Below are 13454 nucleotides of genomic sequence, written 5' to 3'. Positions count from 1 at the left end.
CTGACGGTACGGCACAGTTGTATGGTGCTGAGCAGCGTCGTGGACACTGAGGAGCTGTGTAAGATGCCGCTTCTCATCTGGAGGGACTTAAAATCTTAGAAATGCAAAGTCTTGTTTAGCAATTAGTTTAGTTTTAAACAATTAGAAAAAATCAGAAACATCTCCATAGTAATTATTATGAATATTTATTAGTTATAATAATAGAAGTCCATACAAAGCTGCATGTTAAAATTGGTACCTTAATCTTATAAGAGTTCTGTGCCCTTAACTACCTCACTCTAAATAAAATAAAATTTAAAATGTGCTAAAAAGTAAATTACTTATTTTCTGATTCTTCTCTGTTACAGATGATTACTGTGAATGCTTCCTTGTTTCCTAGTTCTGTGGCCAACTCACTAATTGCAGTTGGAAATGATGGGCTTCAAGAAAGAGACAGAATGGTCCGGGCCTGCATTGCTATTATCTGTGAACTAGGTCAGAATTTTCTTCAAGTAATAAAATGTTCTGTAAAGTACATAAAACCTTCCCTAATGTCTTTAAAAGAAAATAAGCTTTATTAGTGCTGCAAAAATATGACAATGTTCATTTGTGGTGTAAAAGTAGAAAATGTTATTTATCAAATACTTCAAAAATTATGTTGTCTTATAAAGTTTGAAGTGTATTTAGCATGAAACTTGATTATATTCCAACAAGAACAACAACAATAATAATAAAATGTAAAGTCTAGCCTTATGATATTTGTGATACTGTATATTGATATGGTTTAAAAGTAATAGTCTACAGTACATGAAATGAATAAAGTCCTTTTTACTAGGGATCAGAGATTAGAGGGAAAAAAGTGAGAATAAAAACATAAGTACAGCCGGCAGTGGTGGTGCATGCCTTTAATCCCAGCACTTGGGAGGCAGAGGCAGATGGATCTCTGTGAGTTCGAGGCCAGCCTGGTCTACAAAGCAAGTCCAGGACAGCCGGGGTTGCACAGAGAGACCCTGTCTCAAAAAAACCAAACCAAACCAAACAAAACAAAAAACCACAGCGCATATTTCTCTCTACATTGGGAGAACAGTAGATTTTGAATCATCAAATAAATCATAACTGGATTTTAGTACCTACAGAGTTTACTAAATGGAACTAAAATTATTGCTTGTTGGCAGAGCAAACAAAAAAAGTAACAAAGTTAAGTAAAATAGTAAAAGCAAATAACCGCCAAATGCCTGTGTGGCTAATGTTGGGTTGGATTTATTTATTTACTTATTTATTTATATTACTAAAAATTAGAAATAGTGAAGATCATATTTTGTCTTGGAATAGTAAATTAATTAGTAAAGTTTAAGTTGAAACAGAAGAGCCATTCTACCACTGAAGACTCAGTGTGCTGTCCTTAATACCTGGTGTAGAAATAAGATCAGAAATATGATTATTATAATTATCATCATAATATTATCTATATGATATATGATAATATATGTAATATGATAATATAATATGATAATTATGAAAACTGTAAAAACTTTATAATGTGCTGATGTATGGGATGCCTAGAAAGTTTACTGATTTCTGTGCCATAAAATGAAGCAAAATGTAAAGGGGTGAGCAGAGCAGGGCGGGCAGGGAAGAAGGGGTGAGCAGAGCAGGGCGGGCAGGGAAGAAGGGGTGAGCAGGGCGGGCAGGGAAGAAGGGGTGAGCAGGGCAGGGAAGAAGGGGTGAGCAGGACAGGGAAGAAGGGGTGAGCAGGGCGGGCAGGGAAGAAGGGGTGAGCAGGGCAGGGCGGGCAGGGAAGAAGGGGTGAGCAGAGCAGGGCAGGCAGGGAAGAAGGGGTGAGCAGGGCAGGGCGGGCAGGGAAGAAGGGGTGAGCAGGGCAGGGAAGAAGGGGTGAGCAGGACAGGGAAGAAGGGGTGAGCAGGGCGGGCAGGGAAGAAGGGGTGAGCAGGGCAGGGCGGGCAGGGAAGAAGGGGTGAGCAGGGCGGGCAGGGAAGAAGGGGTGAGCAGGGCAGGGCGGGCAGGGAAGAAGGGGTGAGCAGGGCAGGGAAGAAGGGGTGAGCAGGGCGGGCAGGGAAGAAGGGGTGAGCAGGGCGGGCAGGGAAGAAGGGGTGAGCAGGGCAGGCAGGGAAGAAGGGGTGAGCAGGGCAGGGCGGGCAGGGAAGAAGGGGTGAGCAGGGCAGGCAGGGAAGAAGGGGTGAGCAGGGCAGGGCGGGCAGGGAAGAAGGGGTGAGCAGGGCGGGCAGGGAAGAAGGGGTGAGCAGGGCAGGGCGGGCAGGGAAGAAGGGGTGAGCAGGGCGGGCAGGGAAGAAGGGGTGAGCAGGGCGAGCAGGGAAGAAGGGGTGAGCAGGGCGAGCAGGGAAGAAGGGGTGAGCAGAGCAGGCAGGGAAGAAGGGGTGAGCAGGGCGGGCAGGGAAGAAGGGGTGAGCAGGGCAGGGCGGGCAGGGAAGAAGGGGTGAGCAGGACAGGGAAGAAGGGGTGAGCAGGGCAGGGCGGGCAGGGAAGAAGGGGTGAGCAGGGCGGGCAGGGAAGAAGGGGTGAGCAGGGCGGGCAGGGAAGAAGGGGTGAGCAGGGCGAGCAGGGAAGAAGGGGTGAGCAGAGCAGGCAGGGAAGAAGGGGTGAGCAGGGCGGGCAGGGAAGAAGGGGTGAGCAGGGCAGGGCGGGCAGGGAAGAAGGGGTGAGCAGGACAGGGAAGAAGGGGTGAGCAGGACAGGGAAGAAGGGGTGAGCAGGGCAGGGCGGGCAGGGAAGAAGGGGTGAGCAGGGCAGGGAAGAAGGGGTGAGCAGGACAGGGAAGAAGGGGTGAGCAGGGCAGGGCGGGCAGGGAAGAAGGGGTGAGCAGGGCGGGCAGGGAAGAAGGGGTGAGCAGGGCGGGCAGGGAAGAAGGGGTGAGCAGGGCGGGCAGGGAAGAAGGGGTGAGCAGGGCGGGCAGGGAAGAAGGGGTGAGCAGGGCGGGCAGGGAAGAAGGGGTGAGCAGGGCAGGCAGGGAAGAAGGGGTGAGCAGGGCAGGGCGGGCAGGGAAGAAGGGGTGAGACCCCACGGCACAGCAGCATGTCTTGTTAGGACGCAACACGGACTGCTCAGCCTGTGTTTATACTAGTTGGAAGGAGAAAACATTGAAACACACACTTAAATTTTGGAAAACTTCAAGTTGAAAATTTTCTTAATAAAACAGAAAAATGTAGTCGGAGTTCTTTTAACTAGAAGGTTTTTAACATATATGCTTGAAAACTCACTGAAATAAATGAGTCTTTAAAATAAATGCTAATATCAAACTGCACAAAAGTAGAATGCATAGCAGTGTTTGCAAACCCTGAGGAAATTGTGGCTCTGGAAAGGCTCACTACTGTTCCTCTGTAACATAGTAAAGGGGCAAGTGACTGTGTTGAGAAACGTACTTGGACAGTTAGAATGCTGCCTCGTTGGTAGGCTAGAATGAAAATCATAAACATTCTACAGAAGAAACGCGGAGCTGCATGCCAGTGCCTGACACCGAGAAGCTGTACTTACAGTAACGTGTGCTTATAAAGTGCTACTGAGAACAGAACTAAATATCTAAATGTCACTCGCACACGGAAGAAGAAACCATGAGAACATTAAAAAAGTAACAGAAGAGGAGTATTTCTATTAATCAACACCTGATGTTGACCTTTTCGTCTGTGTGTTGATATGTGTGCACATTCATGTGAAGGCCAGAGGTCCACATGCCGCATCTTCCTCAGTCGCTTTGCACCTTAGGTTTTGAGACACCACTCTTAGTAAATATTGTTTAAAACTTTGGACCATATTATTGGTAAAGTAGTAAATGAAGTTTAAATATTAGAAAGCAGTTGTCACTATAAACATAAATAGAAAACTGAATTAAGTGAACACATGACCTAATATGTTTGCTACTGTAGAACAGTGAAAATTCAAATTTGATATATTTCAACATTAATAATCAGACTAGAATAAATAAACACATAAAATGTGTAGGAAATATGGATCAAGGTGGTAGGGAGATACATTTTAGTAAATCAGATTGAGTTTCAAGAAGATACAAGTAACATGATGTGCAGAAGGAGAACAGCAAGTACAATGGAGGCAGCACATCGAGACTAGCACAGTTAAGTTCTGCAGCTGCCTGCTTGGGCAGCTGGTCAGTACCCAGGGGAATAAACTTGACAGAGGAAACTGGGGAATAGAAAGGAAGCCTTTTCTTTTCATATTCAAAACAAAACAAAACAAAAAACTATTAGCATCACCGATTTTTAGAAAAACAAAAAATGTTGCAGATCCCATTTTGAAAATCATGTTGGCATATCATTACATATAAAGATCAAAGCTCTTAGACTTAGGGGAGGGGAATAGGGTGAAAGCAGGAGGATACAAGTGATGGGATAACAATTGAGTTATAATCTGAATAAATTAATAAAATTAAAATAAAAATGATCAATGCTGGGCATGATAGCACATATCTGTCATCTCAGCTCTTGGTAGACAGAGCCAGTGAGCGACCCAGTTCAGAGGCAGCTTACAATTATAGCTCTCTACCCTCCCAAAAGAAATAGAAGTATAAAAATCAATTTGAGAAACATGCTGGGATAATTAACAAAATGTTCACAAGGGGAAATTGAGATGATTATCTCAATGGTACCATTTATCTCAAGAAAACTCAACTTCATGGCAGTGAAAAAAAGTGAAACTTAGGTCACTAAGATGCTTACATGTCAGGCATGGTGGTAGACACCTGTTACCTCAGTACTCAGGACACAGAACAGGACATGTGAGGCCTGCCTGTGCTCTGTGCTAACTTCAAGGCCCTATTTCAAACCAGAAGTCCCACAACAAAAAGCACAGACTACATGCAAGGAACAGTCCTATTCTTCAAAGTAAGAGAGAAGTTTTTCATCTTAAAGTTACAAAGTGTCTGTGTGTTTGTGTTTGCACGTGCTCAAGTGCACATGTGAGTGTTTGCATGTATGTGTGTATTTTTATAAAAGTGAATGCTACACACTATTTGAAGCAAAATTGAAAATAACAAATCCTATAAAATATTTGGAAAAAAGACTATGGGGCTAATGTCTCCATGGTAAAATAAACTCTGAAATTGAAGAAAAAATATTCAGTAAAATATACCCAAAGAATATGACTAAATTGTTCAAATACATTTTAAAACTCAAGAATTGGGGAAAAGATACTAAATGTTATTAAATTTAAATAAACATTAAATCAGGCATGAATCTAATACTCTTTTACTTGTAAATATACTTAGTTAGAAAGTTTTCAAATCCAAAAGAACTTAAGATTTAAGTTAAAAAGTAGACTTTAAATACTCAGTACTATGAATATAATTAGTTTTTCTTTTATTTTAGCACTTCAGAACCCAGAGGTGGTAGCCCTTCGAGGCGGACTAAACACCATCCTGAAAAATGTGATTGATTGCCAATTAAGTCGCATAAATGAGGCCCTCATTACTACAATTTTGCACCTTCTTAATCATCCAAAGACCCGACAGTATGTGCGAGCTGATGTAGAATTAGAGGTAGGCACTTTTTAGTATGTTTCTAATATAAATTTTAATTAAAAGTACTTACTTTTATTTAATATGTATGGGTGTTTAGTCTTATGTATGTCTGTGCACCATACATGTACAGTGCCCACAGAGGCGAGAAGAGGGCATTGGAGCACCAAGAACTGAGGTTACAGATGGTTGTAAGGAGTCATGTGGGTTCTGGGAATCGAACTTTGGTCCTCTGGAAGAGTAGTCAATGTTTTTAACAACAGAGCCATCTCTCTAGCCCTAAAATATGGTTAAATATATAATGTTACTTTGAAATTTTGAAATAGTAGACTCAAGTGCTACATTAATTACCTAACCTATGCTAGTTTGGTTTATTCCCGTTCTTCATAGTTATTTGATTGGGAATGAATTAAAAATGTTATTCTCAAGAATATTTCAACAGCATGCAAAATAGTTCATTTTATATAGCCCGAAGAAGGTTAATGAGCAAGCTAAAGGATGGATAAGATTGCACGAAGACATGCGCCTGTATAAGAAGTTTACTATGTTAGTACTGTCGTCTTCACCTAAGTAGTTTCTGTTTATTCATTAAGCAGTAGTAAAATTCTCTGAAGAACCACTTTGAGGGCTGAAGAGATGGTTCAGAGGGTTAAGCTCTTATTGTGTGTCTGATCTGGGAACACTCCTAAAACCTGGATGTAGTCCACATCAGTGATCCCAGAATTCCTGGGAAAACACATGAACTGGCTGGAAGCTTATGTAGGAACCTCAGGGATGGAAATCTCAAAAGAAATTCCGTTTCAGAAATAAGCTGGGAGAGTACAGACTCTCCAAAAGGTGTACTCTAACTTCCACATGCACACATGGCATGTGTACACCCAAACTCATAAACATCTCTCTCTCTTACACACACACACACACACACACACACACACGTGCACGCGCACGCAGAGAGACAAGTACACATGTGCACACACACATACTAAGTTAATAACAATAACAGTGGAGAAACAAAGCTGTTTAGCACTATCTATAATTGAACGTGCATGTATCTTAAGTATGTCTCATGTAATTCAAGTAGAGGACTTTATAGTTAATTTAAAGTAGTAAGACCACTGTATACTCTTTATTGTAGGGTGGTATTAACTGAGGATGTTGGCCCATGACTGTAATCCTAGCATTCATGAGGCAGAGAAGGAGTAATGGGTTTTGGGAGGCCAGACAGGGCTGTTAGTGAGACAGTATCAGGCGGCAGTTATCACAGACTTGATCTCAACAGTTTGTTTTGGGGAATGGACTACATTGTCTATTGAAGAGAGCATCCAAAATAAGTTTAAATCAAAGACTTAAGTATTACATTATAAATTATCTAAGATTTAAGATGTTTATTATTTTCTAATTATCCTTACCATTTTAGGGAAGGATCCTTAAATGTAGAAGTTCTGATTTTGCTAGGATTTTTCTTTTCTTTTTTGATAGGGTCTTGCTATGTTCCCTGGCCTGGTCTCCAGATTGTAGGTCCTACCTCAGCCTGCCATGTAGGTGGGATTATAGGCAGCGCCAATATTCTTGGCTTTTTAAAAGAACATTGAAGATGCTTAAGGGTTCATCAGACTACCATAACTAACAAATGTAATAAGACCCAGTTTTAATGTATTATTCATTAGACTCCTGTGCCAATGGGTATTAATGATATTTTATAAAACGCTTAGCTTTAATATTTATCAAGTAGAATAGTTAATATTAAAACAAGATTTTTATGTTCAAAGTCAAGAGATGACTAAAAGAAGGTAGACTCTCATTTCTATACATTATAAAGCAAAGTAGCAACCCTTTATGTAGATGAAAATAACCTGTAAAGACTATGGTAGATTTTTAAATAAATTGCTGTATTTTGTGCTTTTAGCCATAAACGTCTTTCTTCTTTAGTAAGATGTCACCCCATTAGTGTGGGTGTGAATTCATCCTTTGACTTTGCTAACTTCATAGCTTTAGGCAAGTCTTCTCCTGACTTAGCTTTTTCATAAGCAAATTGATGGTAATTGTTTTCAAAGTTAAAAAAATTAATATGTTTGGTTTTATGTTGAAGTCTTTAATCCACTTGGACTTTGTTTTGTGCAGGGTGATAAATATGAGTCTATTTGCATTTTTCTAAATGTTGACCACCAGATAGAACAGCTCCATTTGTTGAAGATGCTATCTTTTTTCCATTGTATGGCTTTGCCATCTTTGTCAAAAATCAAGTGACCATAGGTGTGTGGGTATATTTCTAGGTCTTCAATTCAATTCCATTTATCAGCCTATTTCTATGCCAGTACCATGCTGTTTTTATTACTGTTGCTCTATAGTACAGCTTGAGATCCGGGATGGAGATTCCTCCAGAAGATCCTTTATTGTACGGGATTGTATTTTAGCTTTTCTGGGTTTTTTGTTTTTTCATATGAAGTTGAGACTTGATCTTTCAAGGTCTGTAAAGAATTTTGTGGGTATTTTGATGGGAATTGTATTACGTCTGTAGATTGCTTTTGGTAAGATGGCCATTTTTACTACCTTGATTCTCTTGATCCACAAGCATGGGAGATCTTTCCATCTTCTCATATCTTCTTCAATTTCTTTCATCAGGGACTTGAAGTTTTTTTCATACAAGTCTTTCACTTGTTTGGTTAGAGTTACACCAAGATACTTAATATTATTTGTGGCTACTCTGAAGGGTGTGTTTTCCCTAATTTCTTTCTCAGCTTGTTTGTATATAGGAGGGCTACTGATTTTTTTTAGTTGATTTTGTATCTAGCCACAGATGAGACCAGATAGGCAGTGGTCAGACAGTGGGGGAGGAGGACCACCTGTCAGAGGTCTGGTGGAGCGGAAGAGGACGGAAGAAGGAAAGAGAATGGGAGCAGGAAGATAACCAGGGGATTAGAATCAGGATGTCATGTGAATGAATAACAAAACAAAGTAAAAAATTATCTTAAGCTGGGCAGTGGTGGCACACGCCTTTAATCCCAGCACTCTCTAGAGGCAAAGGCAGGCAAATCTCTGTGAATTTGAGGCCAGCCTGGTCTACAAAGCAAGTCTAGGACAGGCAAGGCTACACAGAGAAACCCTGTTTCAACCCCACCCCCCAACAAAAAAAATACACCTTGAAAGTTAAATGTTCCAAATAACAAATCTTAATAGTAACTGCAGTACTTGGCAAGCATACACGTTTGTGTTTAGTGATGTGCATTCCCCGTTCTACATGAAATGTGTTGCCTAGCTCTTCACAATAAATACTGGCTCCTTTGCTTGTTACCACTGTTCTGTCCTCATCACCATGTCTTCCTTGTGGAATCAGTTAACACAATGTAGCTTTTTTACACATCATACCAGTTTCTTTTCATTCTAAACCAATACCTTTTCTGTAAAAAACTATTTGTAGTGATCTCTACTGCCAGACATCACCTTCCTTCTGTTAAAAATAGATGTGTGATGGACTGAAAGTTTTGTGTCTCAGTTTTTAGTTTGCCTGGTATTTATTTGTAGTGAATTTATACAAGTAATTGTGTAACTGCTTACTTTTTCCTGGACAGTTTGTTACGAGGGGTATATTGTAGGGGAAACTCACATAAGCTCTTCCTTGACTAGAAAAATGGAGAGCTTTCGGAAGCTATGGAGTGCTAAAGTAATAATCTGGAAACTAATCTCGTGTTCTTCACATTTACCAAGTTCTCAAAGTTGTTTAAACATACAGAACATATGCTTTAAAATTCTTGCCATGGTGCATGCATTTTAACCCCAGCGCTTGAGGCAGAGGCAGGCAGATATGAGTTCAAGACCATGCTGGTCTACATAGTAAATTCCATGTCAACCAAGGCTATGTAATGAGAGTCTGTCTTTAAAAAACACAAAATCTGTTTGGGACTATAAATATGGCTCAGTGGTTAAGACCTGTCTCTGCTCTTTCAGAACACCTCAGTTTGAATCCAGCACCACCCGTGTCAGAGAGATCACATCTCCTCCACTCCAGCTCCAGCCCCTCTTCTGGTCTCTGTGGACACCTACACTCATGAGCATGTACTTACACACACATACTTATACATAATTCAAAATAAAGCTTACATACACATAATTAAAAACAATTAAAAGAAATCTTATTAAAAGTCTCATTCTCACAGCTAAGTAGAAAAAAATACTAAATTGTATTGAAAACACAGGCAGGACATGTTAGGATCACAAAACAGACAGTCATACTGAGTGTCACTAGAATAACAGGTAACTTGTAACACAGTCACTGGGATCAGATGACTAGCTCCTGTGTTTACCTGTGTTTAGCACAGTCACTGGGATCAGATGACTAGCTCCTGTGTTTACCTGTGTTTAACACAGTCACTGGGATCAGATGACTAGCTCCTGTGGTTTACCTGTGTTTAACACAGTCACTGGGATCAGATGACTAGCTCCTGTGGTTTACCTGTGTTTAGCACAGTCACTGGGATCAGATGACTAGCTCCTGTGTTTACCTGTGTTTAACACAGTCACTGGGATCAGATGACTAGCTCCTGTCGTTTACCTGTGTTTAACACAGTCACTGGGATCAGATGACTAGCTCCTGTGTTTACCTGTGTTTAGCACAGTCACTGGGATCAGATGACTAGCTCCTGTGTTTACCTGTGTTTAGCACAGTCACTGGGATCAGATGACTAGCTCCTGTGGTTTACCTGTGTTTAACACAGTCACTGGGATCAGATGACTAGCTCCTGTGGTTTACCTGTGTTTAACACAGTCACTGGGATCAGATGACTAGCTCCTGTGGTTTACCTGTGTTTAGCACAGTCACTGGGATCAGATGACTAGCTCCTGTGGTTTACCTGTGTTTAGCACAGTCACTGGGATCAGATGACTAGCTCCTGTGGTTTACCTGTGTTTAGCACAGTCACTGGGATCAGATGACTAGCTCCTGTGTTTACCTGTGTTTAGCACAGTCACTGGGATCAGATGACTAGCTCCTGTCATTTACCTGTGTTTAACACAGTCACTGGGATCAGATGACTAGCTCCTGTGGTTTACCTGTGTTTAGCACAGTCACTGGGATCAGATGACTAGCTCCTGTGGTTTACCTGTGTTTAGCACAGTCACTGGGATCAGATGACTAGCTCCTGTGGTTTACCTGTGTTTAACACAGTCACTGGGATCAGATGACTAGCTCCTGTGGTTTACCTGTGTTTAGCACAGTCACTGGGATCAGATGACTAGCTCCTGTGGTTTACCTGTGTTTAACACAGTCACTGGGATCAGATGACTAGCTCCTGTGGTTTACCTGTGTTTAGCACAGTCACTGGGATCAGATGACTAGCTCCTGTCGTTTACCTGCATAGAAGAAAGATTAACCCCCTCTGCTGGAAGATAACATTCTACAAATGACTGTCGAACATTCATCAGAAATTTCTAGTCATGGCCTGGCTAGTTGGCACAGTGTGTAAAATGCTTGGTGGAGCACAAGGGCTTGGTTAGCATCTGCAGCACCCACATGAGCAAAATAGGTATGGCAGATGGGCAGAGACAAGACAGATCCTGGGCTCAGTGGCCTTCACTCTAGCCTCTGCCGTTGTCTCTAGGTTCACTTAGGCTGTCTCAGAAAGTAAGGTGGAAAGTGCTTGCATAGGCAAGTCAGCCCCCAACACACACATGCACACACATATGATTTCTATATATGTAAAAAGACATGATCACATCACTGAAAACCCCAAAAAAAATATCTTAGAACTTGCTCAGGCATAATCCAAATAGAAAAGACTCAAGTAAATTATAGTTAACTTGTTCTTGAAGATAACTATGTGAAGATATGAAGAATTTTATTATATAATTAGACATACAAAATGAATCAAATAGAATTTCTAGTGTGAAGAAATGTATCTAGAATTCAGAATTCTGTGAAATTGAAATCTCATTGTGTACAAGGAGCTATCAAGAAAACAAAAACAAGTCAATAAAATAACCAGAATAAATTGCGATAGGGGCGAGGGTCACACAGAACATAGCATGTGAAGAACGCAGTTTCTGTCTTTGGAAAGGAAAGAGAAGGTTGGCAGAAGCAAGGATCCAGAGTAAAATGGCTAAAATTTAGTTTCTATATTTAACTATATTTTGCAAGCAGTGAAAACAAAAGAAAAGAAGTTGTTAGCCACTTTATTGTAGGATTGCTAAATCCAGATCACTTAAACTCTTAAGAAAAACTTGAGGAGGAGAAGAAACCAACAGAAAGACACACCACCTTGAAAAATAAAAACATGGACAGCTGATTTCCCAGCATAAGAAATGGAATCAAGATGTGTTTGGTTGAGATCGTAATGAATGCTGAAGGAACATGGCTGCCAACCGCATCTAGAAATAACCTTTATGCTTGTGTCTGCTTTCTTTAGATGCACATTATATCTGAATTTATGAATTAAAATTTTAGCTTGTATTTAAAATCATGCTGCATTTTAAAAATGAATTTGGAGGAACAAATCTCCGAGACAGTCAATCCAATTAAAGCTACAGAAATTGAATTAATATTTGTGTGATAGAAAGAATACTTGTTATAATAAAAATTCTTTGTCTTTCTCTTTCTTTTTCTAATTAGCGAATTTTAGCACCCTATACTGATTTCCACTACAGACACAGTCCAGATACAACTGAAGGCCAGCTCAAGTAAGTACCACAAATTCCTGATAGGGTGGATATCTGTGTGCTTACTGTCTTCGTTGTGTTCACACTGATTATGTTCAGAGCCAAGGCAGTGGGAGTAGAGTAAATGTCCTATTTCCTGGCTTATGCTGTACTTCTCTCACAGTTACATGGTACAGATTAAAAGAAAGCTTTAAGAAAAGCTAATTTGTGTTTTTCTAACCAATACGATACTGAATTCCTCTTGTTACTTAATAGCTGTCTGATGATGAGGTTACTGAGGCTGCTGCATAGAGAAGCTGAAGAGAATGCAGTGCTGACCAGAGCCCCTGCAGTGCGCTCTTGGTTCCTAAGCGTCATTGCTACACTCATTCTTAGTTAGCCCTCTCTGTTCCTGATGCTCATTTGAGGCACACCTAAGAATGGTTTTCAGAAAGATCAGGATTTATAACTTCATTGTAAATCATGTTGTGGGTTTTATTTTTATTCCTTTATTCATTTTTTTGCCTTACAATGTTACCCTTCGCTACCCAGGTCTGTATTGACCAGTGTGACCTTGAACCTACAGCAGCTCTCCTGTTTGTCTCCTGAGCACTGAGATTATTGGTGTGCACTATCACACCTGGCTTACATTGCCCATTTAAAATTGAAGATCAGTTTAGACTAAAAATTGAGTAACTGGTTTTAAAATAGATCAGATATTTTTCAAAACATCTTGTTTTGCTTTCAAATGTAAATAATTAACATTAATGATGGATTTCTCTCTGATATCAGCAAAAACTCATTTCAGTTTAAATTTGTGTCTTTACGAATTCCCCACCCCCACCCTGCAACAGAGAAGACAGAGAAGCACGATTTCTAGCCAGTAAAATGGGAATCATTGCCACATTCCGCTCGTGGGCAGGTAGGTTCTGTGTGCTGCTCAGTGACAGAAGGAAACTAAGCCATACGTGGTTTATGAAGTGTTCAATTGCTATCGCATCTAATTTAAATATGAATGTAGTTTTTGTTTGTGGTATGATAACCAAGGAGAGTTAGTAAATTATTAAAAGACAGTAAAGGGAATTTATAGTAAGTAGAATACTGCCATCTGTGTGTGCATATACTTGTTAGATTTGCAAGTCAAGTCACTGTGCTAATGATTACCTGAACATATTAAGAAAAATCTAGCATTATCTACCTTCCTTCCCCTAAGACTTCCAAAGTAAAAGGCAAAGCTAATGGGCTGTATGTCTTGCTGAAGCTTGTTACTTAAAAACGGGATAGTGATGTCATAAATAGTAAATTAAGCAGGTGTTAGGAGTCTCAGACTTCTCTGTTATTGATTT

At 40.5% G+C, this 13454-nt stretch overlaps 1 protein-coding gene across 6 annotated transcripts in view; it reads left to right on the top strand.

Moving 5' to 3' along the window:
- The window catches only part of RICTOR (RPTOR independent companion of MTOR complex 2), a 101316-nt gene that overhangs the window by 46649 nt on the left and 41213 nt on the right, over window positions 1-13454 (top strand). For 5 of the 6 annotated variants that reach the window (XM_084782187.1, XM_084782190.1, XM_084782188.1 and 2 more), the window contains exons 7-10: window positions 348-474; window positions 5333-5502; window positions 12083-12150; window positions 12963-13030. In XM_084782187.1, the coding sequence (XP_084638313.1) occupies window positions 348-474; window positions 5333-5502; window positions 12083-12150; window positions 12963-13030 (433 nt within the window). Of the gene's footprint in view, window positions 1-347; window positions 475-5332; window positions 5503-12082; window positions 12151-12962; window positions 13031-13454 lie in introns of those variants that run through there. The other variant, XM_084782191.1, reaches the window with a different exon arrangement.

Source organism: Acomys minous, assembly GCF_964271855.1.
Source record: "Acomys minous genome assembly, chromosome: 5".
Lineage (NCBI taxonomy): Eukaryota > Metazoa > Chordata > Mammalia > Rodentia > Muridae > Acomys > Acomys minous.
This window is presented reverse-complemented; position numbering and strand designations above follow the sequence as displayed.